Source organism: Pseudorasbora parva, chromosome 21 (genome assembly GCF_024679245.1).
Source record: "Pseudorasbora parva isolate DD20220531a chromosome 21, ASM2467924v1, whole genome shotgun sequence".
Lineage (NCBI taxonomy): Eukaryota > Metazoa > Chordata > Actinopteri > Cypriniformes > Gobionidae > Pseudorasbora > Pseudorasbora parva.
In genome coordinates, this window is record NC_090192.1 from 2,138,589 (window position 1) to 2,166,501 (window position 27,913).

At 39.2% G+C, this 27,913-nt stretch overlaps 2 protein-coding genes across 3 annotated transcripts; both read right to left on the reverse strand.

Annotated features, from left to right (window-relative positions):
- Nucleotides 1–1,932: 1,932 nt before the first annotated feature.
- Nucleotides 1,933–10,984, reverse strand: kdelr2b (KDEL endoplasmic reticulum protein retention receptor 2b). The gene is made up of 5 exons (XM_067430754.1): nucleotides 10,708–10,984; nucleotides 10,023–10,123; nucleotides 8,660–8,818; nucleotides 6,265–6,517; nucleotides 1,933–2,630 (listed from the first exon to the last, which is right to left on the reverse strand). The coding sequence occupies exons 1-5, from the start codon at nucleotides 10,796–10,798 to the stop codon at nucleotides 2,596–2,598; spliced, it is 639 nt and encodes a 212-aa protein (XP_067286855.1). The 5' UTR covers nucleotides 10,799–10,984; the 3' UTR covers nucleotides 1,933–2,595.
- Nucleotides 10,985–13,548: 2,564 nt separating this feature from the next.
- Nucleotides 13,549–26,633, reverse strand: mettl9 (methyltransferase 9, His-X-His N1-histidine). 2 transcript variants are annotated; one of them, XM_067430752.1, is made up of 6 exons: nucleotides 26,499–26,633; nucleotides 26,208–26,369; nucleotides 23,835–24,025; nucleotides 19,624–19,833; nucleotides 18,492–18,676; nucleotides 13,550–14,278 (listed from the first exon to the last, which is right to left on the reverse strand). In XM_067430752.1, the coding sequence occupies exons 2-6, from the start codon at nucleotides 26,367–26,369 to the stop codon at nucleotides 14,070–14,072; spliced, it is 957 nt and encodes a 318-aa protein (XP_067286853.1). In that variant the 5' UTR covers nucleotides 26,499–26,633; the 3' UTR covers nucleotides 13,550–14,069. The 2 variants fall into 2 exon arrangements, with proteins under 2 accessions (XP_067286852.1, XP_067286853.1); XM_067430751.1 differs by lacking the exon at nucleotides 26,499–26,633 and having other exon boundaries at nucleotides 13,549–14,278; nucleotides 26,208–26,399.
- Nucleotides 26,634–27,913: the final 1,280 nt, after the last annotated feature.

Below are 27,913 nucleotides of genomic sequence, written 5' to 3' on the forward strand. Positions count from 1 at the left end.
TGACTAGTGGACTATTGAGACGATTGAGACGCAACCAAAGTTTCGCCAGCAAAGTAGTTCCGTACTGGAAGTTCCGTTCGTTTTTAAAGGACCAGTGAAAAAAAAAAAAAACTGCGATTCCTTGCGTTACAATAAGGCAATAGTGACATCTAAAGTAACAAAAAAAAAAAAAATTACTTGTTTTATATATATATATATATATATATATATATATATATATATATATATATATATATATATACATTTATATAAATTGTGCAAAATCGAAAATAATATTATAACTTACCTTCCACGCCTTCAGTCAAATCGTTGGTTTTCAGTTGTAATCGGACGTGTGCACAGTCAGATCCTCTCTCAAAATCGGAAATTAGTTTTATTTACATCTGAAATGTCTGGAGTCTGGACATTTAACACTTAAAGGCCCAATATGTAATTTTTTGCCACTATAGGTCGTTTATTTTCTGATGATACACTATTTTTGCAGAGCTCTATTCGGCCGTGAGGGCTTCCGCTTCTTCCCCTCATGCGTGCGTATGTGGCACAAAGCAGTGCTGTTTTTGTATTAAAGTGATGTTATAATGCTACTCTGCGCTACTATGAGACACTTGTTCGCACTGCGGTGAGTGAGATCATATTAGGCGGTAAAACATGGTACTCTTTGCGGTAAATCAACAGCACCAGATTTAAACAATAAAACTGTGTTGAGCTGGAGAACAATCATTAGTTTCTGTCCATCAATGATCCAAACAGTGTCTAATAAAGCACACCAGATATTAAAGTGGCGCTAGTGTTGCCATGGTTACTACACAATAACACCGGAGGGTAACCCGGGGGTGATGTCACTGATAGGAGACACGCGCCGCACACACACACACGGGCCGTGTCCTGGTTAAAATCGCTTATTTCTCTGGATTTAAACTTTGTTGGAAATTTGGATGTACACAATTCAACAAAATATATAACAGTTCTAGTTGGATAGTTTAATCTAAAAACTTACATATTGCACCTTTAATTTAAAATACACATAGCTTACTATATAACATGTACGAAAACACATTAGTGCATAAAACCACGTAATGTATTACACTTGATTAACTGTACAATAGATTATTAAGTGAGTAATTGAACATCATACATTTTTTGTTATTTATAACTGAAATATCTGGACATTTAACACCTAATTTAACACATAATTACATAAAAAAATGATTGGGAATAGGCTATGGTAGGCTATATGCAAATGTGTTTATACTAAGCTATCGGGCTAATCGCTCGTCTGTATGCTATGCTAGTTTATCAGCTGTACACAGACATAAATGGTCTTTATCACAGAATTATAACAGCATAACCAGATTTCATGGGGGACCCAATTGTCACTTCAACGGAAGAGATTCTCGGAGATCAGGTTGATTCGTGAACCGATTCATTAAAAAGATCCGAATCAAAACAACGATTTGTTGACATCAATGCAAACGCCACAGGACAAGATTTTTGCTTTAATAAAAGGTTCTGTTTTTCGTGTTGATGACGATGTGCTTTATAAATCAAAACAAAATGGCATTAAATTTTCAAAACAAGCAGCGTTTCCCATTAAATCTTTATTTAAGGCTGTATCACCATGCAAAATCTGAGTTTAAAAGCAAACCGAACACCTCTGGTTTTAAAATAAAGTGATTATTATTGAGATTTTTAAAAGTGGTCTGCTTATGGTTCTCTCCATAAAACATCTTATAAATCACAAATAAAATAAACACCTCACCAATTTGCATTTTTGATAGTAATATAGTAATACTGGTCACAAGTGATTAATATTTGGCCGTGAGTTCACGTTATCATTTTACACCAATTAAAAAAAGCACACAAAGAAAAAAAAACGTAAAGCAATCAAACTGATGGTGAAGTTTCAGAAAAATAACGTGTAAATGGGCATAATAATCTTTGTATGGTTTATTTTTTGGTTCTTCAAGAAGCCATTTACAGTGATAAAGGCAGTGTCAATACTGTACGCTGACAGACAGTGGCGCTTCCCAAGTGTTGAGCTGTTTTAAAAGTACAAATTTGAAATTTTCCATCTTTCAAACATTGAAATTGTGCCATTTGAACCCAATTAGACCAGTGGTTTTGGGGAACCACTAGATTGTGACTGGCCTTTTTTAACAAAGGATTATTGCATTAAGAAATCCAGCAAAAACAAAAAAATCCATTCAATTTTATCCTACGGAGCAACAAACACTCCCTTAATCTTCTTGAAAACATGTACATTTAATCAGATTGAAAATACTCTTACAAACAAAATCAATATTCATCATAAGAATCAGTCCCTGACTGTTAGCATTGCCCCGGTGAGGCAATTTCAGCTCGTTTATGATGCCTTCGGTCAAATCAAAGTACACGTTTCATGTAGAAAACTTTCTTTTATACAGAATAATAAAAAAAGGGTAAGACAAGATGCATAAAACAGGAATCCGAAAAGCCATGGTACAGCCTGGGCTTGAATCCGGAGCTCCTGATTTGACCAGGAATGGCCATCTTTCGCACTCCGTCTCAGGCATCTCGCTCGTCCTCAGCGTCCCGCGGCCCTCCTGTCTGTGGCCCTTATGCTGGCAGACTCAGCTTCTTTCCTTTCAACACTGGAGAGAGACACATGTCAATAGGGTGACCAAACAAACCAAATGCGGGACTATTACTAAGTTTGTGTGGGACATGTCACAACACTAAAACATAACCTGAATCTGTTATATAATGTCTAACTTAAAGGCTTAGTTCAGCCAAAAATGAAATGTCTGTCATTAACTCGTCTCCCTAATGTCGCTCCACACCCGTAAGACCTCCGTTCATCTTCACACACAGTTTAAGATATTTTATATTTAGTCTGAGAGCGTATGCAAGTGTATGCACACTATACTGTCCATGTCCAGAAAGGGAATAAAAACATCATCACAGTAGTCTATATGAGACATCAGTGGGTTAATTAGAGTCTCTTGAAGCATCAGAAATACATTTGGGTCCAAAAATAACAAAAACTACGACTTTATTCAGCATTGGCTTCTCTTCCGTGTTCCTCAAATAAAGAATCAAACGGCCATGAATCAATGAAAAGATCAATGATTCGGATCGCCAATGTCACGTGATATCAGCAGTTTGTCACGCGATCCGAATCATTGATCGGAAGAGAAGCCAATGCTAAATAAAGTCGTAGTTTTTGTTATTTTTGGACCCAAATGTATTTTGGATGCTTCAAGAGACTCTAATTAACCCACTGATGTCTCATATGGACTACTGTGATGATGTTTTTATTCCCTTTCTGGACATGGACAGTATAGTGTGCATACACTTGCATACGCTCTCGGACTAAATATAAAATATCTTAAACTGTGTGTGAAGATGAACGGAGGTCTTACGGGTGTGGAGCGACATTAGAGGAGAGGAGTTAATGACAGACATTTCATTTTTGAGTGAACTAACCCTTTAATGATAACATTTGTATTCTGCCTTTCATCTGATAAAAATGCCATTACATCACAATATAACATAACATGTCTAATTCTATCCAATTAAAATCCAGCAACAAAATGAACAAATAAAATATAAAACAACATGAAATTAGGATAGTTCTTTCTGCAGTTGCCTTTTCTTGTGTGTTAGGGTTAGGGTGTGATCTTGTGTGATTTGCATGTGCTGTGATGCCTAACGAATTCTCCTCCATGTGAAACAGAAAAGACTGCAAAACCTTCTTTCGGTCTCCCCATCTATCGGCCTCACCATATGTCCTAGCCCAGTCTTATTCATTTAATTTGTTGTTTATTTGGGAGAGATACAAAATCGACACAGCGCTGTTTAATATAGGTGAAAAGCTACGCCCCAAAAAGCATAAATAAAATGGTTTCTTAAAAAGGCAAAAGAACACATGCTCGTTTTCTTAATATGATAATTAAAAACCAACAGACTGATGAAAATGCGGGACATTTTTCCAATATGCCGCATGCGGGATAGGGGGAGAAAATGCTGTGCGGTACAACGCAAAGTGGGACGGATGGTCACCCTAACCGTCAATCATTATTATGCTCTTTGAACAGGTTTTCCTGCTTATTATTTCCTCATATTCTCCATTGTTGCGGCTCCTCTCTTCCCAGTCTGTCAGTAACTCTGTTTACTTCCTGTCTCTATGAAGCCCCTCCTTCAGAAAAGCACACTGTGCTCTGATTGGTTGGCGGGACATTTCTCAAACCGCCAGTTTCAACACACTACTATCAAACTCAATCAGGCTCTGCCCCTTTATTCTGCACATTAATTATTATAATGAGGAATATTGTGACGTGTTGGTTCCTGAACAAAATTAACAGAGGCTTGGGACACAAAAAATACCCAAGTAAGGCACAATATGCAATTTTTTGTCTCGTACTCAACACAAAGGCGTGTCTTGACTCTTGAGTGGGCGGAGCTTTTATTCTGCCGCGAGCGCTTTTGCTTCTTCTGCTCGTGTGTGTGTGTAACGCAGTGCTGTTTTATCATATCTTATACATCTGAGTGTTAAAGTGATGTTATAATGCCACTCAGAAGTGGACAGTGAAGTATTTTACTGTGCTTAAAGGGATAAAATGCACGTTTTTGGATTAGAATATCCACCAGAACAGTGTTGTATATTTTTTTGACTTGTGCACATTATCCCAAATGTTTCCAAGAATGTTTAAATCCAGAGAAAACTGATTTTAACCAGGACACAGCCTGTGTGTGTGTGTGTGTGTGTGTGTGTGTGTGTGTGTGTGTGTGTGTGTGTGTGTGTGTGTGTGTGTCTCCTATCAGTGACATCACCCCCGGGTTACCCTCCGGTGTTATTGTGTAGTAACCATGGCAACACTAGCGCCGCTTTAATATCTGATGTGTTTTATTAGACTCTGTTTGGATCATTGATGGACAGAAACTAATGATTGTTCTCCAGCTCAACACAGTCTTATTGTTTAAATCTGGTGTTGTTGATTTACCGCACAGAGTGCCATGTTTTACCGCCTAATATGATCTCGCTCACTGCAGTGTGAACAAGTGTCTCATAGTAGCATTATAACATCACTTTAACACAGATGTGTGTGATATGATAAAACAGCGCTGCGTTACACACACACACACAAGAGCGGAGGAATCGGAAGCGCTCGTGGCAGAATAAAAGCTCCGCCCACTCAAGAGTCAAGACACGCCTTTGTGTTGAGTAAGAGAGAAAAATTACATATTGTGCCTTTAATATAGAAACAACAGCCTGAGACGGGTGTTTCCACTGATTCGTGTGAGGGATGTTTCATCATTGCCTTTGATTGTGAAATAAATGTGGCAGTGGACTTCAAATTTAGCAGTTTAAATCACAGAAAAGCTTTTTTTCTTTTCAGTTATATTCTCAGTAGTGATGCACCGATATGAACATTTGCCCACTAAAGGTTTATATTTGAAAGCCGATAACCGATATATCGGCCGATAAATCTAAATCCAATTTTTTTTAATAATTTCTGAGAGTATGATTACAAAAACAAGTCTCACCATTAAATCCATGTCCCAAACACACAATAATAATATTCTCATTATGATTTCATGTCTCCAATATGACAGGCATGCTCATGTTTACTGTAATTTCCTTTTTTAAGTGATTTCAATCATATTTCAAGCAATTCATAACCATCATGTGTCTCAGCTGAAGGAAATATTACATTATTTATTGGCTTTAATATATCGGACGAAATTTCTTATTGGACCAATAACGATAATTATTATAAATTGTAACATATATATCGGCTGATACTGATATCCTGGTCAATATATCCCCAATTTAATGCAATTTCAAAAGCATTTGCACTAATAAGTACAAACTGAGGGTTTTCACTGCAAAAAATGCTCTTCTTACTCAGTAATTTCATCTTGTATCTAGTCTAAATATCTAACAATTCTTAAATCAAGATGCATTCACTATATAAGTTAAACGACATATTTTCTTGTTGTATTGAAAATAAAATCAAAATTAAGTGAGTTTTTACTTAAAACAGGCAAAATGATCTGCCAATGGGGTGAGAAAAATAATCTTGTTTCCGTCCCAAACAGAAATACAATTATTTTTCTCACCCCATTGGCAGATCATTTATATATATATATACATACACACACACACACACACACACTGATATCCTGGCCAATATATCCCTAATTTAGTGCTAGTTCAAAACCTGTCGCACTAATAAGTACACACACAGGGTTTTTAAAGCATAAATCCTAACAAACACTCACCTTTTGTTACGTATAGATAAAAGAAGTCACAGTAGAGGATTGTCTGCACGACGCCGGCGACGATGGCGATCATGTCGAAGAAGCCTTCGAAGTAGAAGCGCCAGATCCAGTTGATAAGATACAGAGCGCGATACAGGCCGAGGAAGAACAGGTAGTGTGTGGTGATGGTCTCGGCCTCGCCGGTCTTACTGATCATGAACAGCTGAGGAAGGATGGCCACCGACTCCAGATAGATGGAGAACGTCCACAGGATCTGGAACGAAGACGGAAACGTGAGCGATACACACACACGTTTGTTTCACTATATTAGTGAGGACATTACATAGACTTCCATTGATTTTATATCAGGTTAATTTACTTTCTTTCCCCTAACTCATCCTCTAACTCTAAACTTCCCAGAGGGATAACCCTAAACCCATCACAGAAACATGTGTAAAACAATAGATTTAAATAAAAAATTGTTTTGGTCGATTTATAAGCCTTTTTAACTAGTGAGGACCAGTCAAATGTCCTCACTAGTGAGTTTATTTCATATTTTACTATGTAAGTGAGGATATTTGCGCCCTCACAAGTATTGCCAAACAAGGAACACACACACACACACACACACACACACACACACACACACACACACACACACACACACACACACACTGCCCCTAAACCTACCCATCACAGGAAACATTCTGCATTTTTACTTTCTCATAAAAACTCCTCCTGTGTGATTTATAAGCCTTTTGTAAAGTGGGGCCATGGGTAATGTCCTCATATTTCACCCTCTCCTGTAATACCTGTGTCATACCCATGGCATTATACACATTTGTGTCCTCATATGTCACAAAAACATGCCCACACACACACGTTTTGCTCTCTCTCACCTCCAAAGGAGAGAAGTCATGGTTGACGAGGAACGAGCTTTCAGCCAGTGAACTAGGGCTGTCGAAGTACTTATTTGAGTTAGTGCAATGTAACTACGTCAACTTGTAATCCGAAGTGTAATCCATTACTTTAATAGTTACTTGAAACAAAGTAATCTGATTATTTAGCATGTGTTACTTGTAATACATTACTCCCAACACTGGTAATAACACGACATTGAGTGATACGTTTTTTTAACTGCAAAATTACAATACCAACATTTAAATCTTAATTGCTTAATTTCCAAATGATAAATCAAGCTTTTATTTTGACGGGTCGCTGGCTTTCAGTGTCTCACACCAGCTGGATGAGTAATAGGGGTGTCGAAATTAATCGTTTCGTCGATGCATTGGGAGGACGGTTCGTTATCGGTTCAGTAATAGACCATAACCGGTTATAATGTTACTGACGTCACCTATAATGTTATTTGTCACTCACGTGTTTTGTCGCGGTTCACACAATGGCAGAGCGAGGCGAGACGCGAGTACGAGTGATTAAAATGCTCCAACAACTTTAAAAGTCGACATCTGTGCACATTTCGGCTTTAATGAACGACCTGGAGAACACACACACACACACACACACACACACACACACACACACACACACACACACACACGTGCTGTGTGTAAATCAAAGCTATCTGATTTATCAAAACGATTTCATTTACACTTTGGGCTCATAAATGTGTCTCCGCAAAACGGATATAATCTGTTCAGTTCCCGCACTATATGCAGATTTAATGGAGTTCACGTCACCGAAAACAACAGATATGAGCTGCGTTTTATTAATCATCAGATCATTTCACAATCAAAGACCGTAATATGAGTGAGAGCGGACACACACTGTAAGATCATTCAGTTTCTGCACTTTAATGAAGATGAGTGTGTGTTGAGCGACTTTACTCTCGCTTTCATTTGCGGTAGTTTGTGCGTCGGCTTAATGAAGAGATACTCGTCTGTGGTGATGCACCGTCATATCTGGATAAAACGTCATATAGCCTACAAACACGCTCTCATACGTTTATTTATTTATTTATTTTTTACATATGTGGTTTCAACAACCAGAAGCATTTAGACTTTAGTTTTGACTGTAAGGCGGCTCAGACCACCTCTTAAAGTGACTTTTAGTATTGTGTGTATTTGCTCTAAATGCTCCTGTTGTCTTCTGTGCTCACACTTGAGTTTTGTTTGATACATGTAAGAAGTGTGTTCTCTTTCAGCAGGTCAAATTAAAGGTTCAGTTCATATATCTGACTGACAACATTGTATACATGAGGATACAGTGAATCGTGATATCGAATAGAACCGAATCGATGGCATGATAATCGTAATCAAACCGAACCGTGAGACCAGTGCTGGTTCACACCCCTAGTGTGAACACACACACACACACACACACACACACACACACACACACACACACACACACACACACACACACACACACACACGAGTGTGCTTTTGCTCTCTCTCACCTCCAAAGGAGAGAAGTCGTGGTTGACGAGGAACGCCAGGCCTCCGACCGGGACAACCAGGAACTCCACCCTGAAAGTGTCGTGGTTGCCGTCATACGTGGCCTTGAACTTGGCGTATATCAGGTAAACCGTGGCATAGGCACAAGCGATATAGATGATCTACATGGGGAACACGCAACAAAACAACGTTACAAGAAAAACTCCTTCAACCCTCGGGCATTTTTAACACATTTTTGTACATTGGAAATTGGGTGACTTTTGTGGCACTTACTATATGAACACACAAAACTAACGTGGATATGATTGGAAAGAGTAAATTGGTCAGAAATGACATTTCCATAGGAAATTAATGGGAAATGTGAGAAATAGAAAAAAGAGCAAATTTCTCTGGGGTACAATCTACAAATCAGCCATGATGAAGTGTGTAATCATGTCTAAGTATATGACGAAATGAGAAAAATAATAAAATTAAGTAATTATGTCGGAAAATACTCATTAGCAACTAGGGAATATAAGGCTGATTCATTTTTTTTAAATCAATAGATTTAATTATAGCACAAACAATATTATATATATATATATATACACACACACACTTTTTTGTGTGTGTATGTGTGTTTGTGTATATATAAAACACAAACACATAATATATACATATATCCATGCATTTTGGATTTTTAACAATATTGCTCTATTTTTAACTGAACATGATTTAATAGTTTTTTCCGAATGTTTATTATTTAAATTTCAATTAATATGCCTCATTTTGATGTGAATATTGTGTGAGTTATATAAATAATATAATGATATAAAATATGATATAAATTGTTGTGGAAAAATAAAAAATAAAAATTATATAAACATATCATGGTACTAGACAATATTCACATCAGAATGATGCATATTAATTTATATAATAAACATATTACAATATACATATTAAGTCAGTGTTTGTATGTTATTACACAACCACGATAGAGATATATATATATATATATATATATATATATATATATATATATACACACACACACATAGACACATACACACACACGTCACTTTACTGACAGATTTTCTGTAATAGTCAGATATTAAGTACAGCTCATCATATCTGACAAAAATAATTTGACAAGATTATGCTTCAGTGACATCAGCAATAAAACCTGACAGTAACTGCAACACATGTGTTCCTTCTTCAGCTCAAATCACACTTTAAAACATGTTTTAGTTCATACACATCCATATCTAGAGTCAACTAACTCCGGTTAGCCATTCATTTTTCATCTTCCTGTACCAGCATCTCCCACAATGGGAAAGACACACAGGCATGTTTTCTGTGTGAGGATGAACTGCTCAGATTCACCTTCATGATGGAGTTGTAGAAGGAAATAAAGGCTGTGAGAAGGTCCAGATAGCGAGTGGTGAACACCAAGGCAAACAGAATCTGACTCTTCCCAGATATTCCTGAAAAACAAACATCAACCACACACACTTCAGTCTCATTTACACCCCATATCACGTCCATAACGCTGATAAAGCATGCACAAATGTAGAGTTCATGCAAAATTAGCTCATTACAGTGACTGATGATGTAAAATAAATAATATACTAATTACATCCTGCTGCCACGTCACAGGTCAGAGCATGCAATCAGGATGAATGAAGTTATCTACAGCCTAATCACACACACACACACACACACAGAGTGCAAAACTCCAAAGTTAAACAGGTTTATAACATTCACTTTGTCCAAATCATACCATGCAACCAAAACCTTTGGTTCTAGATCTGCCTTTGGAGTGATGCAACTCACAAACGTGCATTAAAAACACAAACAACTCTCATTAAACACCAACACGCCAGAAGAATCATCCTTCAGTGTAATTCACACACATGAGGCCTAGTGCATGAGTTTATGAGCGGATCAGCTGCTATACACAAACCAGCCGAACAGACATTCACCAAATGTGAAGCACACACACACACACACACACACACACACTGAATCACAAACACAACACACTGCGTCTGTCGCGCGCGCTTCCCACCTGCACACGACCTGGTTTTCCATATCTTCATCAGCAGGATAATGATGGCGGCTAAATGGGACAGATCCCCCGTCAGTCTGAAGATGTTCATGGTTTTGGATCGGGTGAATGTGTTGTTGAGATGAGTGCGGATCAACAGCGCTATAAAGACGGCTTTTCCCGACTGAAAGATGGCGAGAGCAGCGCGACGTGGCCCGGGGACGTGGCCAACACTGAGTGCGCTCCGTACGGCCTGACTGCGGGTTGGCTGAGCCACAGGATGATGCTCGGAGTTCCGCGTTGGAAAGAAAATATCAATGGATAATACTTGAGCGGACTGCACACGCGGAGTCCTCCTCTAGGGGGCGCGTTGGGGCCCCAAAAACAGAGCTCCATACACTTATAAATAGTGGCAGATACTATTTGGGTTGTGATACCACACAATATTTATCACCTGTTAGTGGGTGGGATATATTAGGCAGCAAGTGAACATTGTCCTCAGAGTTGATGTGTGTGAAGCAGGAGAAATGGGCAAGCGTAAGGATTTGAGCGAGTTTGGCCAGATTGTGACGGCTAGACGACTGGGTCAGAGCATCTCCAAAACTGCAGCTCTTGTGGGCTGTTCCCGGTCTGCAGTGGTCAGTATCTATCAAAAGTGCTCCAAGGAAGGACCAGTGGAGAACCGGCCACAGGGTCATGGGCGGCCAAGGCTCATTGATGCACGTGGGGAGCGAAGGCTGGCCCGTGGGGTCCGATCAAACAGACGAGCTACTGGAGCTCAAACTGCTCCAGAAGTTAATGCTGGTTCTGATAGAAAGCTGTCAGAATACACAGAGCAGCTCAGTTTGAGGCGTATGGGGCGGCATAGCCGCTGACCAGTCAGGGTGACCTCTGACCCCTGACCCCACCGAAAGCACCAACAGTGGCCTGTGAGCATCAGAACTGGACCCCGGAGCAATGGAAGAAGGTGGCCTGGTCTGAGGAATCACGTGTTCTTTTACATCACGTGGATGGCCGGGTGTGTGTGTGTGTGTGTGTGGCTTACCTGGGGAACACATGGCCCCAGGATGCACTATGGGAAGAAGGCGAGCTGGCGGAGGCAGTGTGATGCATAAACAAAAACATTTAATTTAGTAGTGAATCAATATTGAATTTATTAACATTATTATATTATTATATTAAAATATATTATATACATTATTACATTTATTAACATTATTTAATAACTGATTCCTTATTGGAACAATTAAGCTCTCACTGCACCTATAAACACTCTTTTATTAACCACACTTTATTTCCACTTTTCAAATATTTTCTTAATATTTATTGAAAATAATGTCATTTCCATTCTGATATGTGATGTGAAAAGTTCGGCAAAAGGCACATTAGGACAAATACAGTCCTCCCTCGAAATCCCCCAAACTGATTAAACTGAAGTATACGAATGATATTCATTTAAAATGCCCATAGCTTACTATATAATGTGTAGGAAAATATATTAATGCATAATAAAGCCAATTAAACATTCTTACACTCGGTTATCTGTTAATTAATAAATATTGATAGCTTATTAATGTGCCCCTGTAGGCAATAATTTTATCTTTGATCACCAAAATTACATACTTAAAACGTTTTTCATATTTAAAAAAATCTTCATGCTTTAAAATAGCTGAACTGTAACTCTATACCCTTGCCTCATTTAGTATTCACGATTCTATGAATATGCAAATTAGCCCCGCCTTCACTCACCAGCCCCCGCCCAGAGATCCACTCATTAACGATCACACTTTGACGTGATTGGTCACAGGGTAGTTTGTGCCGCCAGACACACTAGCGATTTAAATCCGTGTTTTTGACACCGTCTTTGGTCCACTGCGGTTTTAAAGGCACAATATGTAAGATTTTTGGATTAAAATATTCAAAAACCACTAGAACAATGTTTTTTTTTACTTGTGTACTTGCATTACTTGTCTCACTTTAACACACTCAAATGTGTGTGATATGATAAAACAGCACTGCTTTACCACACACACCCACGAGAGGAAGAAGGGGAAAAAAAGCTACGACAAATCAATATCCACGAAGACCTAATTCATCACCTTCAGCAGATTTGATTCCTGCTACACGCCTTACCTAAACTTCCATAATTTTGTCTGGGCCAATCAGACATCAGTGGAAGGAGTTAATGTAAATCAGACGTCAGTGGGCGGAGTTTGTGTAAATAGTCTCTGCATGCACTTAGTGCAGGGGTCCTCAGACTCAGTCCTGGAGGGCCGCTGTCCTGCAGAGTTTAGCTCCGACCCCAATCAAACACACCTGAACCAGCTGATCAATGTCTTACGAGGTCCTATAAAGGCATTGATCAGCGGTTTCAGGTGTGTTTGATTGGGGTTGGAGCTAAACTCTGCAGGACAGCGGCCCTCCAGGACCGAGTCTGGGGACCCCTGACAGACACTCTGTTAAATCTTTTGATTTCAAATATTTAAATGCAACATAGTGCATATTTAATATGCTGATTTGCATTTATGCAAAATCCTTAGTCAGTAATCCCAGGCGACTGTGATTGGTCCATCCTCACCAGAAGACTTGACTTTCCCTTCCTCTCGTTTTTCTATTTCTATGAAGCTGTGTCCTGGGAAGGGCGTGGGAATCGGGATCCTGTTCATGAGGATCTGTGCCGTTTAGAATCCAACACACCTAAACCATGTCATCAATGAAATATACAAATATAGTGCAATTCATATAACATGAAAAATGATATTCTATATTTCAGAGGATGTCACTTGTAAAGGTTTCAAGCTTTCATAACATTATTTGAAAGCAGTATAAATGGCTTTATTTATCTTTGTCTTATCAACATCATAAATGAAACTGAACTGCAGTGATTGGGTCGACTTATTATTTATTGCACCGTAAACTCATAATCAACGTCAGGAGGAGAATGGAAGCACCAAACAGTTGATTTACAGAATGAAAAATATGTCTACAAACCGATCCCTGTCATTAACTATTAAATATACACTTGTGTTTGGACACTGTCCTGTGCACTTAAAAACAGACTTTTTACTTAATATTGTAAATTCATTAAGAAAAAAAAAGCCTTGCATTGGTCCTAAGATGTTCAGTTTATGACAATACTAACAGAGAGAACATGAGGGGAGGCACAGTATGAGATCTGGGGTTATTAACACCTCCATATTTCACAAAACTAATATGTTCTAGATATGATCTTTTGCTTTTCTTTCCCCCACGCCAGCTGTAGCACAATTACAGTACAGCCCAGATTCGCTTCTCAAAGTTAAATTTTCCTGAGATGTAACAGACAAGAAACTAAGCCCTTTGATTTGAACTTGGGCCCAGAACAGAGGTTCGATGTGGAGTCTTCATTCCTGAGGTTTTAGCACGAACACGGCGTCGTCCAGCACGTAGTAATCCTTGTACATGTCTCCCTCACACAGGTATGGCAGGCGTGTGACGGCCTCCAGCTCAAAGCCCATCTTCAGGAACACATTCTGGCTCAGCTGGGTCACCTGCTCTTCCCACGTCTTGCCCTCCACCTTGATGTGTTCTTTGGGTCGCACCCAGCTCCCGCCTTAAAGATAATGTACAGGACACCCTCACACATTATACTACGCTTACCACACCTCAAGACATGGATCACATGCTTTATTATTTAAGACTTGGTCAGGTCTTTGTCAGAATGTATACATTATTTCTTGAAATTACAAGTTATAAGTCAGAATTGTTATCGCAAGAAATAAAGTCGGAGTTCTGAGAAATAAAGTCGGAGTTCTGAGAAAGTCGGAGTTCTGAGAAAGTCGGAGTTCTGAGAAAGTCGGAGTTCTGAGAAAGTCGGAGTTCTGAGAAAGTCGGAGTTCTGAGAAAGTCGGAGTTGCGAGAAATAAAGTCGGGATTGCAAGTAATAAAGTCGGAGTTCTGAGAAAGACGGAATTGCAAGAAATAACGTTGAAATTGCGAGAAAAAGTCAGATTTGCCAGAAATAAAGTCGGAATTTTGAGAAATAAAGTCGGAATTGCAAGAAATAAACTCGGAATGTTGAGACAAAAAACGTCCGAATTGCGAGAAATAAAGTCGGAATTGCCAGAAATAAAGTCGGATTTGCAGAAATAATGCCGGAATTGTCAAAAATAACGTCAGAATTGTCAGAAATAATGTCGGAATTGCAAGAAATAAACTCGGAATGTTGAGACAAAAAACGTCCGAATTGCGAGAAATAAAGTCGGATTTGCAGAAATAATGCCGGAATTGTCAAAAATAACGTTGGAATTGTCAGAAATAACGTCGGAATTGCCAGAAATAAAGTCGGATTTGCAAGAAATAAAGTCGGAATGTTGCGAAATAACGTCGGAATTGCAAGTAATTAAGTCAGAGTTCTGAGAAAGTCGGAACCCCAATCAAATGTGAGAAATAAAGTTGGAATTGCGAGAAATAAAGTCGGAGTTCTGAGAAATAAAATTTCTTGAAATTATGAGTTCTAAGTCAGAATTGCGAGAACCTCGTAAATCGAAAGAAATAAAGTCAGAGTTGAGAGAAAAACTCAAAATTGCGAGATAAAAAAAGTTAAATAAAAGCGCAATTACTTATATATATATGTATATATATATATACACTGGCAGAAACTAGCTTCCATAGAAATGTCAAGTAGCTGTTCAGTTGTGATTTAGTTTTAAACTATTTTACTGATGAAGTCACGGGGCAGCACTGACGTTTCTCAGCGCATATACTGTGTGTCTGTGTGTGTGTGTGTGTGTGAGCCTGTTTATGTGGTTTATGAGGACACAAATTTGTATAACTACATGGGTATTACACTGGTATTACTCTATAAATGTGGTTTATGAGGACATATCAAATGTCCTCATAATTCAAACGGCCTTAAAAACATACTAAATGATGTTTTTTTGAGAAAGTAAAAATGCAGAATGTTTCCTGTGATGGGTAGGTTTAAGGGCAGTGTGTGTGTGTGTGTGTGTGTGTGTGTGTGTGTGTGTGTGTGTGTGTGATGGGTAGGTTTAGGGGCAGTGTAAGGGGATAGAAAATACGGTTTGTACAGTATAAAAGTCATTACGCCTATGGAGAGTCCCTGTAAACCACATAGACCAACATGTGTGTGTGTGTGTATGTGTGTGTGTGTGTGCTTCCCATAGATAATAAAACACAATTTCTTGGGGAAAACATGGAAATAATGTCATTTTTTCCTGATTGTTTGTTATTTTGTTTATTTGGTAACACTTTAGGGTCCAACTCTCACTATTAGCTAGTTGCTTATTATCATGCATATTGCTATGATATTTTCTTTTTTATATGTACTTGTAAAGCACATATTAATGCCTTATTCTGCATGATCATAATCAATATCCCTTAATCACCCAATACCTAAACATAACAACTGCCTTACTAATTATTAATAAGCAGTAATTAGGAGATTATTGCAGCAAAAGTCATAGTTAGAATTGGACCCTAAACTAAAGTGTGACCACTGATTTGCTTGGTGACTGATTTGCTCCGCAGGGGTCAAAAAGGATATAAACAGTGAATTATGAATCTTAAACTCAGAGATGTGGATTCAGACGGCATTTAAATCACCACATGATCGTGGTGTTTGTCTAAAAACAGGAGGAAATTCGGCCGGGGATTTTGGGAGAAAAACACGGGCATTCTGGATTCAGATGGCAATAAAAATCACAGACTAGCGCCTGTCAATGATGAAAACGCCACCAGACGACCCCACGAGAAACAATTACCGTCTGAATAGAGCTATTGCAGATGAGAATAAATTTTATTTACACCAAATAATCATATATTTTTTAGACAAGCAACTGTTAGCGTTTCTCTGTCTAGATTAAGGAGCGTTACACACTACCTTATCAGAGCATTTGATGACCCGTCGTGTTTCATGTAGACTTGATTTGGGTGTGTGTACAATGGTCATTTAAATCTAACCAACAGCAAAATGTTGTGGCTAGTAACTTTAGCCACAGTGGCTGATGAGCAAAAAAGTAAATGTCAAGCCCAGTGTATGATTTAATCGTGCACATCATTATTGTTCCTGGTAATCTTGAATCAGCTTCTCTTCTCTGAGGACAAGGGCGGGGCCACCTGTCACTCACAGGAGTTCGACCAATAACAAACCACAACCATCCAATCAACTCCCCACAGACACAATCCAGCCCCGCCCCTTCATTTGTTCTTGTCTGAGAAGCGATTCACTCGATATTAGGGATGGGCGATATGGCCTACAAGCGATATACATCGCAGCCTCTTGTGATAACGAAATTGTGATATATAACTTATAATAGAACTATTTCAGAACAGGTTTCATAGAAGGAAAGCCAAACTGCTAATGTGTTGTTGTTTTTTAAATGTGTTATGCAGTTGAGAACATTTACTGTGCAAAACTTTAATTATAAAACATATTGTTGCAGATTCAAGTAAATTCAAGTACACTAGCTGCAGAGACTTTAACAAAGAAAAAAATCGTCCTGTACACATTTATCCATATAATGGCAGCGATCAGGCTAAAACTTTACAAAAATATCACGCAATGATACATGAAGACGCACGCCATATATGGAAAGTGTTTTAGGAGGCATACTATAAGGTTTTAAACCTTATTATGCAGTCAAACTAGAGCTCGGCCGTTACTTCCTGTGAGTGCTTTCAAGCCGTCATAATTAAAATAAAACAAAATACAATTCAATACGTTTATTATTTATGATGATAATCATTAGAAGTAAATAATACATAAGCATTCAAAGGCTGTATGCCGAATATATTCTGAAAATTATCACGTTCAACCTAACTTTTAAGATGATGGGTTGCCGTGAAGTGTCTGTGTTCATTTCATGATATAACAGTTTTCTCAAATGAAACGGTAAATTCTCATGAAGTGACGGTTTATTTAAGCATAGACTGTAAAAAGACGGTTTGTGTCCTCATATAGAGACTACAAAGACAGCAAGCGTGTGTGTGTGTGTGTGTGTGGGGGGGGGGGGGGGGGCATGTTTTTGTGACATATGAGGACTCAAATGTGTATAATGCCATGGGTATGACACAGGTATTACAGGAGAGGGTGAAATATGAGGACATTACCCATGGCCCCACTTTTCAAAAGGCTTATAAATCACACAGGAGGAGTTTTTATGAGAAAGTAAAAATGCAGAATGTTTCCTGTGATGGGTAGGTTTAGGGGCAGTGTGTGTGTGTGTGTGTGTGTTGGGTAGGTTTAGGGGCAGTGTAAGGGGATAGAAAATATGGTTTGTACAGTATAAAAACCATTACGCCAATGGAATGTCTCCATATATCACAAAAACAAATGTGTATGTGTGTGTGTGTGTGTGTCAGCGCCCGCCAAGTCCAAATAATGGATGTTGCACCGGTCTTTTTCACAGCTCCTCCATTTCGCTTTCAGCTATGTTTACTCAAAATGGCGAATATGATGATGCGTTGCAGTTTGTGGCTTTAAATTTTGCAGGTAGATTTCGTCATCAACATGCATTATCGCAATAGTGCAATATAATTAAAATCTCTATCGTAGGCCAATTTTGTAACATTTATAATCGCATATCGTTTATATCGCCCATTACTACTCGATATACGGCACAACAGAGACTAAAAGACCAGCGCAACTTCCCTTTCATGCCAAAATATTGATTTCACTGGTAAGTCAACAAAGCATTTCCTCTTAGGTTTTAAGATTTTACCTTCGTAAGCGTGTTGTAGATAATGCACCTACTAGCAGACACTCATGAATTGATCAGTAGTTCTGGTTTCAGCGATCATCTTACCCGTCTCCACATAGGGCTGAAAGGGCAGGACAGCTGCTAAGATTAAGCGTCCCGTTCCTGGCACCAAAGATTGCTTGATGTCCCGCAGAAGTTCAAGCGGCTCGTCGCAGCGGTCCAAAAGATTTAGGCAGCTAATCAGGTCGAACTGGAAGCCGGTTCTGTGCCATTCATCGATTCCCAACAATCTGGAGATCCAAGCACAGACTCATGGTCACCTCAATGCATGAATATTAGGGCTGGATATTGACACACATTCCACTCGATTTCCATTCACAAGCTTTCAATTCAATATTACTGTGGATCTACACCAATCAGGCATAACATATGCTATGCCGCCCCATTAACACAAACTGAGCTGCTCTGTGTATTCTGACAGCTTTCTATCAGAACCAGCATTAACTTGTGGAGCAGTTTGAGCTCCAGTAGCTCGTCTGTTTGATCGGACCCCACGGGCCAGCCTTCGCTCCCCACGTGCATCAATGAGCCTTGGCCGCCCATGACCCTGTGGCCGGTTCTCCACTGTTCCTCTTGGAGCACTTTTGATAGATACTGACCACTGCAGACCGGGAACAGCCCACAAGAGCTGCAGTTTTGGAGATGCTCTGACCCAGTCGTCTAGCCGTCACAATCTGGCCAAACTCGCTCAAATCCTTACGCTTGCCCATTTTTCCTGCTTCTATCTACACACACCTATATAATGATCGCGCCAGTTTGACCTTACTAGACGGAAGTAATGACGGATGGGAATACTAGATGAGATTCGTCTGAATATGAGGTAAAAAAATATAACAAATACTGTTGTGTTTCTCACAGAAACCAATCGGTTCGTGTCTTAAGACATCAATGTGTCGTCAGGAGCAGCAGGGTTTTTGTGCATGTCTTTTTTTTTACTCTCATAGAGTTGTTACCCATTCACATACATTATGACTGACAGACTGCAACGGTCGAAGTTAAAAATCTTCATTTGTGTTCTACTGAAGAAACAAACACGCCTTCATGTTGGATACACAACAGATAAACATCCCATTTTCATTTTTGAGTGAACTAACCCTTTAAAATAGTGAAGTTGATATATTTTACACAGCCCTAATGAATATTGTTCAGCGTATCCTCATTCAGAGGCATCTTTAACCTGTAATTCTTCCTTTGTAGGTGCCATTTCATCGGCGTGGAGACTTCGGTGGTGTAAACCTCGTCAAAGTGACAGCCCATCATTTCTGTGACCCCTCCATCCCCGGCTCCCAGATCCAGCATCCGCTGTCCTTTCCATTCCGGCTCGATCTGCAGGAGACGCCGAAACTGCTCCTTGGAAAACACGAACATGGAGCCGCGGCCCAGAAAGCTGTGGACAGACGGGATAGGATCGGATCACGAGGCCCTGATCAGCACAAGCACTGCAGGGACTCTTTGCAACATGGGGTGGCCAAGTCTACTTTAGGGGGTCCATAGACCGTGAATATCATGTAATACTTATTTGTTTTGACAGAGTATCATTAAAGGGTTAGTTCACCCAAAAATGAAAATTGGATGTTTATCTGCTGACCCCCAGGGCTTCCAACATGTAGGTGTGTTTGTTTCTTCAGTAGAACACAAATGAAGATTTTTAACTCAACCGTTGCTGTGTGCCAGTCGTATAATGGGGTGAATGGGGAACAAGTCTATGAGAGCAAAACATACCAACAAAAAAAATATACTTAGGCAACGTGCACGAAAACCCTGCTGCTCCTGACGACACATTGATTTGCTAAGACACGAACCGATCAGTTTCTGTGAGAAACACAACAGTATTTTTAATTTTTTAAATCATATCAGACGAATCTCATCAAGTTTTCTTATCGGCTCTAACTTCTGTCTAGTGAGGTCAAGCTTGTGCGATCATATATATATATATATTAGATCTTCATTAGTGCCTCCGCAGATCGATCGAATGAGGCATCTACATGCTATATATCTATGATCACACCAGTTTGACCTTACCAGATGGAAGTAAGAGCCGATGGGAAAACTTGATCAGACTCGTCAGAATATGAGGTAAAAAAAAATAACAAATACTATTCAGTTTCTCACAGAAACTGATCGGTTCGTGTCTTAACAAATCAATGTGTCGTCAGGAGCAGCAGGGTTTTTGTGCACATTGCCTAAGCATGTTTTTTGTTGGTATGTTTTCCTCTCATAGGCTTGTTACCCATTCACATGATTATATGACTGGCAAACAAACACACCTACATGTTGGACGCCCTTGGGGCCAGCAGATAAACATCTAATTTCCATTTTTGGGTGAACTAACCCTTTAAATATGTAACAATAAATAAGCAACCACAGTAGATATAGCAGTGAAATTACACAATTCTCAGCTGATATTCCACAGCAAAAACTACAAGCCAAGCCTAATAATATAAATTTAAAACATTATTGAATACAAGTGAACCGTTAGCAATAAAGTAAGAACAGTGCTAAGAATGAAGCGTTTAAAGTTTCAGGTCACAGTGATAATGGTACAGAAATGTAATAATCAAACTTAATAACATTGCATAATCTTCACTGTAGAAATTAAATATAGATTCTGGCATGTTAAAACTAGATAGGCCACAAAAGTTAATCAGTCAAGTTCAATGGGTGATTTTATTTTATTTTATTTTGTTCTTTGATTTACTTTAATGATAGACTGAAGGATGTAGGCTATATGCTGTTTCGGTCACTTTAAGGCCAAATGCACAATATTAAATCTAATACCAGACACGCAGCCGTATATCTGCTTATATTCGTTTAAGACATAGCCGACTGTATTTACTATGATAGGCTACTCGCTATTTTTGGCATACCTTTATGTTCATTCAAGCACAAGCCACATGCCGCGCCACACACACATCGCGTTCTCGTGTTCAAGGCGGCAATGCAAAACAGTGAATCTAGTCAACATAACATCTAGGTCAAAAAAGTTTACTTCAAGAATGAAAAAAAGTGTGAAAAGCTGTGTTTTGCTGTAAGAACTGCACAAATGGAAACAAAAAAAACGCAATCTAGCCATATCGGTCCATAAACACGGACTTTGCACAGAAAGAAAAGTACTGAAAAATGTCTCCCACACTCTTCCAGCTCAGGGTGAAGTCGTTAAACATTAAAAACGTTTTAAAGACAAATTGCCGTTTAATGGAAAAACAAGTGAATGGCGAGGCAGGATTTTGAACAACTCTGCGCTTGTGCACGACCCCCATCTGTTTGGTAACGTTAAAGGGTTAGTTCACCCAAAAATGAAATGTCTGTCATTAACTCCTCACCCTAATGTCGCTCCACACCCGTAAGACCTCCGTTCATCTTCACACACAGTTTAAGATATTTTATATTTAGTCCGAGAGCGTATGCAAGTGTATGCACACTATACTGTCCATGTCCAGAAAGGGAATAAAAACATCATCACAGTAGTCCATATGAGACATCAGTGGGTTAATTAGAGTCTCTTGAAGCATCCAAAATACATTTGGGTCCAAAAATAACAAAAACTACGACTTTATTCAGCATTGGCTTCTCTACCGCGTTTGTGTTCAATACTCAAATAAAGAATCAAACGGCCATGAATCAATGAAAAGATCAACGATTCGGATCGCCAATGTCACGTGATTTCAGCAGTTTGTCACGCGATCCGAATCATTGATCGGAAGAGAAGCCAATGATGTTTTTATTCCCTTTCTGGACATGGACAGTATAGTGTGCATACACTTGCATACGCTCTCGGACTAAATATAAAATATCTTAAACTGTGTGTGAAGATGAACGGAGGTCTTACGGGTGTGGAGCGTCATTAGGGAGAGGAGTTAATGACAGACATTTCATTTTTGGGTGAACTAACCCTTTAATATTCTCTTAAAGGGATCCCATGGTGTTGAGACTTGTATGGCTTAATATAACATAAATGATGTCTCTTACTGAATTATGTGGTAGAAAACCCATGAAAGATCTACGTTATTTAAAAAATCGATTTTATATTTGGACCATGGGCGGCGCCATTTTGTTTGCGTTCTAGGTTGATGACGTAGAGTGGTTGAACTCCTCAATCAGCTGGCGTTACCCGTAGCTATTTTTACCACAACGCAACTCGAAAATTGTTTCAGAGTTAAACAAAACAAATGAATTGCTTTGTAATTGTACTTAAAACACACTCAAACATACATGTGCACACAAACTCACCTACACAAGTCACAAACAGATCGGCGGGCGCGCACACACACACCTGACTGCTCGGTCTCAATCGCATGCATCATCACCAAAACATCCTGCCTCTCTTCCTCACGTTACTTTATCCCATCGTCCTACCTAGATATTTCCCTCTGCTGGTCACATATAGGCATTATAGTTAATCTACTATCAACAGTCTATCTAGGGAACAGGATGTGTTGAACAGGATATCAACACAGGGAATAGATTGAGGGTTATGTATGCGCGCGCAGTGCGTGCGTGTGTGTGTGTGTGTTCGCGCCGATCTGTTGGGGTGTGTGTGTGTGTGTGTGTTCGCGCCGATCTGTTGGGGTGTGTGTGTGTGTGTTCGCGCCGATCTGTTGGGGTGTGTGTGAGTCTGTGTGAGAGAGAGAGTTTGTGTGCACATGTATGTTTGAGTGCGTGAAGTCGGACAGCTGTTGTGTGTAAATCGGCTTTACTCGTTATTGCGGTGAACGTGAGACTGAATGACTGCACTCGAACATGTCCACTATGGTGTCGGACAACACTACAAATGTCCGTCCCTTCAAATAATGCCCTATTTAAGGGTATAGGGTCGATTTCAGATTCAGCCCCTGTCGTGGAGACTGAGCAGCCCAACATCTCGATTGAGACAGAGCCTGTCGTGTGCGCGCCCGCCGATCTGTTTGTGACTTGTGTAGGTGAGTTTGTGTGCACATGTATGTTTGAGTGTGTTTTAAGTATAATTACAAAGGAATTCATTGGTTTTGTTTAACTCTGAAACAATTTTCGAGTTGCGTTGTGGTAAAAATAGCTACGGGTAACGCCAGCTGATTGAGGAGTTCAACCACTCTACGTCATCAACCTAGAACGCAAACAAAATGGCGCCGCCCATGGTCCAAATATAAAATCGATTTTTAAAATAACGTAGATCTTTCATGGGTTTTCTACTACATAATTCAGTAAGAGACATCATTTATGTTATATTAAGCCATACAAGTCTCAACACCAGGGGATCCCTTTAATTTTCAATGTTAATAGCATAAACAATGTGCAGCGCCGCTGGTTGTCAACATGGATGTTTTTTTCTAGGTGAAATGGAAATAGCGAACTGAATTTCGGGGTGTCACCCAGGTGTCAACTCTGTCTCCGCCACTGGACTCTGCTTACCCGTTGATGGAGGTCCTGGAAACGATGGGGCTGAAGATGGTGGAGAAGAGCGAGTGGTAGAGCTGCGTGAAGAGCCAGCTGGACTTCTCCTCGCTCTTATGGAGGAACGCCTGCGTCTCCTCATCCAGATGACTCTGGACAAACACCGAGCGAACGCTTTCTCCCAGCAGGTCTGGACGGCAATGGTACCACTGCAAACACATTTACACAGAGACAAGAACTAGTTAAACTAACTCAGCCACCTCAAATCAATGTCCAAAATCCTGATCTTTAACAATTACATGGTACTGAAATTATGTTTTGGTTATTTGAAAATGACATTACGACAAAAGACTTTGTACCCTGACAGGAGGTAATTTAGTTGTGATTATGTCAGGATGTGGTGGCTTATTATATTGTTTTATTTACATTACGGGAAGGTTAGGGGAAAGTTAAGGGAACATTAAAACAACGTTCTGGGAACAGTACGGGAAGGTTAGAGGAAATTATAAAGGAACATTCTGGGAACATTACGGGAAGGTTAGGGGAACGTTAAGGGAACGTTCTGGGAACATTACGGGAAGGTTAGGGGAATGTTAAAGGAACGTTAAAGCAACGTTCTGGGAACATTACGGGAAGGTTACGGGAAATTTAAAGGAACATTCTGGGAACTTTATAGGAAGGTTAGGGAAATGGTGAGGGAATGTTATGGGAAGGTTAGGGGAATGTTAAGGGTACATTCTGGGAACATTACGGGAAGGTTAGGGGAACGTTAAAGGAACGTTCTGGGAACATTAAGGGAAGGTTAGAGGAACGTTAAAGGAACGTTCTGGGAACATTACGGGAACATTCTGGGAACATTATGGGAATGTTACGAGAACTTTAAAGGAACGTTCTAGGAACTTTATAGGAAGGTTAGGGGAATGGTGAGGGAATGTTATGGTAACATTGCATGAAGGTTAGGGGAACATTAAAGGAATGTTCTGGGAACTTTATGGGAAGGTTAGGTGAATGTTAAAGGAAAATTCTGGGAACATTACGGGAAGGTAGCGGGAATGGTGAGGTAATGTTAAGGGAAGGACAGGGGAATGGTAAGGGAATGTTAAGGGAATGTTTAAGGAATGTTCTGGGAACATTAAGGAAATGCATTACGGGAAATATGTTATAGGAAGGTTAGGGGAACATTATGGGAAGGTTAGGGGAACGTTAAGAGAATTTGAATAGAAGGTTAGGGGAACATTATGGGAAGGTTAGGGGTATGGTAAGAGAATATTAAAGGAACGTAAAAATAAAAATTCTGTCATCCTTTACTCGCCCTCAAGTTGTTTTAAACCTGTATGAATTTCTTTCTTCAGCTGAACACAAGGGAAGATATTTTGAAGAATGTCAGTAACCAGACAGTTAACTGGAGCCATTGACTTCCATAGTAGGAAAATAAATAATACTATGGAAGTCAATGGCTCCAGTTAACTGTCTGGTTACTGACATTCTTCAAAATATCTTGCCTTGTGTTCAGCTGAAGAAAGAAATTCATACAGGTTTGAAACAACTTGAGAGTGAGTAAAGAATGACAGAATTTGTATTTAAAAATGAACTATCCCTTTAAGGGGTCGTTAATGGAATGTTATGGGAACATTATGGGAAGGTTACGGGAATGTTCTTGAAAGGTTACGTGAAGCTCAGGGGTTTGTTAAACGAAATGTTAATAGAATAATATGGGAAGTTTAGGGGAACATTCTTCAAACCTAAACAACTTTCTATTTCCATTACGAAAAGTTTCCTGGCTAACCAAAAACAAATGCTACACATACATGTTTCGTGAAAGTTCCTAAAACATTCAGGTAACCCAAACCTAACATTCCCAAAACATTCTGAGGACCAAAGATTATCAGCTGGGGATGGTATTTTAATATGCAATATGGTAATGAAAGATTACCATATGTCATTGTAGCTACATGGTGCTCAAATGGACATCAGTACTAATTTAATGTTCAAATACAATAGTAGTACCATGGTAGTAACACAATAGTGATTCAATTTGGTATACCATGGCATTTTGATATACTCTATGGGAATGAAAAGTGTGCATATTCATGTACCATAGCATTGACATGGTGATCCAGATAGACTTTAAGTAATGTGCAAAATGTCCAACAAACAATAATGCTGGTACCTTTTTGTCAGACTAACTGCGACCACAACAGAGATGGATTAAATGCCATGGTACTTTAAAACACACTATGGTTCTGAAAACTACTAGTATGTGTGCACCAATGGACTTAAATAACTTTGAACATATGATATCACCAATGTGCAACAAAAAAAAAACGTCGTTTCTTGCTCGTAAATCTCTCCACTAAGTGAAATAAGGTAAAGATGAGGAGCTTCTCTCACCTGCTGGGCTTCATGTCCAGGTGTGTCAGTTTCAGTCACCATGTTCTCGAACAGAGATCGAGCCAGAGGACTGCGAACATACTTCCCAGACCACATCCTTCTCATAGCCAGAAGAAACGACACATAAAACAGCAGCCAAGCGACGAAGATAAGCGTCCTCATCTGCGGATGACACATAGTGAGTGAGTGAGTGAGTGAGTGAATGAAGTGAGCGGCACTGTAGTGGACAGACACTAGTCCAGAAATATGATCAGACCTCCATTCGACAGACTTACAAACAAACAAACAAACCTGAAGGTGTGGTGCTGTTTAGACACACACATCTTTGTTAAGTATAAGCTGAACGACAAACACATTTGGCACAAATCAGATGAGTTCCTTGGGAGAGAAAAAAAAAGTGCACTTCCTGAATGTGTCACATTTAAAAGAAGCCGACGAGTCACGTGATCGGTCACGCGCGATATCACCGCTAGGCGGCGCGTTTTATTGCATCCTCTCATTTTCGTTTTGCTATTTTACATGCTCTGTAATATTTATGCTCTTTCTCTTTCAGCATCTCTGTCTGTGTGTGTCAGTAATTGCGTTAACAGTTTTGAGTCTCAACTTACAAACAGAAACTGAATAAATAGTTAAAAGACAAAAAAAAAACTCAAATATATTAACAGGTATTAAATCTGAATTAATGATTTTATTTTAAAAACTTATATATAATTTGATACCTGAAAAAACAAAACATAGATACCTGGATTGATCATTATATATATAATTTAATATAAATGGTAAATGGAACGTCAAAGTAATGTTAAAGGAACGTTTTGGGTAGGCTTGGGCGGTATCCAAATTTTGATACCGTCAAACCTCCTCCCTATTTTACCTCGGTATACGGTATTACCGTGAATAATTAAAACCTTATGATGTAAGGCTCAGACAGCGTCAACAAACTGTTGGCTTGGCTTATATATATATATATATATATATATATATATATATATATATATATATATATATATATATAGGCCTATATTTTTATTTTATTTTTTACATTTGAGCCCCTGCCCCTGAGAAACTCTCTGCACGTTTTATGCTTACCGTTATGAGACAATTGTCAGACAATTGACTTTTTTTTGTGTGAAGTTAATCATGAACAATTAACTTTTGTGGAGTTAATAATGAACTCTACATGATTTTTGTGGAGTTCATGCTTATTGCTTACATTGCCAGCTGTGTGACAAAAGGCTTCGGCAATATTACAGCATAGTCCGATGGTGCGCGCGGTTTTTCATCCATTTAGCAGTGAGGATGGTGGTTTCGGATATGCGCCCTTAGGTTCAAGGTATTTCCATCTCTCGCGGTCATCTTTTTGTTGCACAATTTGCAAATTGCCTCGTCTGTATTTACCGTCAAAACCCAAAATACTTCCAAACTGCATAAGTTGTGTTCTTTTTCGATAATAACTCAGTGCCCGACTCGCCGTCTTTTCCCTCTCTCTCTCTCTCTCTCTCTCTCTCTCTCTCTCTCTCTCTCTCTCTCTCTCTCATCCACGCTGTCATAACAACGCATACACATATTTAGGCATTTAATAAATAAATAGTATTTAATATGTAAATAGTTTAATTAGTTCAACTTATTAAATATTTAATAATTAATTGTTGATCAGCAATATGTAAGTTGATCTGTTTTTTGTTTTTTTTTGACGGTTTGACGGT

Excerpts from the sequence above, each read along its gene's own strand:
- mettl9 (XM_067430751.1), bottom strand. The coding sequence starts at position 26,384 with ATGTGTCATCCGCAGATGAGGACGCTTATCTTCGTCGCTTGGCTGCTG. Across the intron at positions 24,026-26,207 it reads CTGGACATGAAGCCCAGCAG|TGGTACCATTGCCGTCCAGA; the intron begins GTGAGAGAAGCT and ends ATGTGTTTGCAG. Across the intron at positions 18,677-19,623 it reads CTACAAAGGAAGAATTACAG|ATTGTTGGGAATCGATGAAT; the intron begins GTTAAAGATGCC and ends TTGGATCTCCAG.
- kdelr2b (XM_067430754.1), bottom strand. The coding sequence starts at position 10,798 with ATGAACATCTTCAGACTGACGGGGGATCTGTCCCATTTAGCCGCCATC. Across the intron at positions 10,124-10,707 it reads GAAAACCAGGTCGTGTGCAG|GAATATCTGGGAAGAGTCAG; the intron begins GTGGGAAGCGCG and ends TTTGTTTTTCAG. Across the intron at positions 8,819-10,022 it reads TCTACAACTCCATCATGAAG|ATCATCTATATCGCTTGTGC; the intron begins GTGAATCTGAGC and ends TTCCCCATGTAG.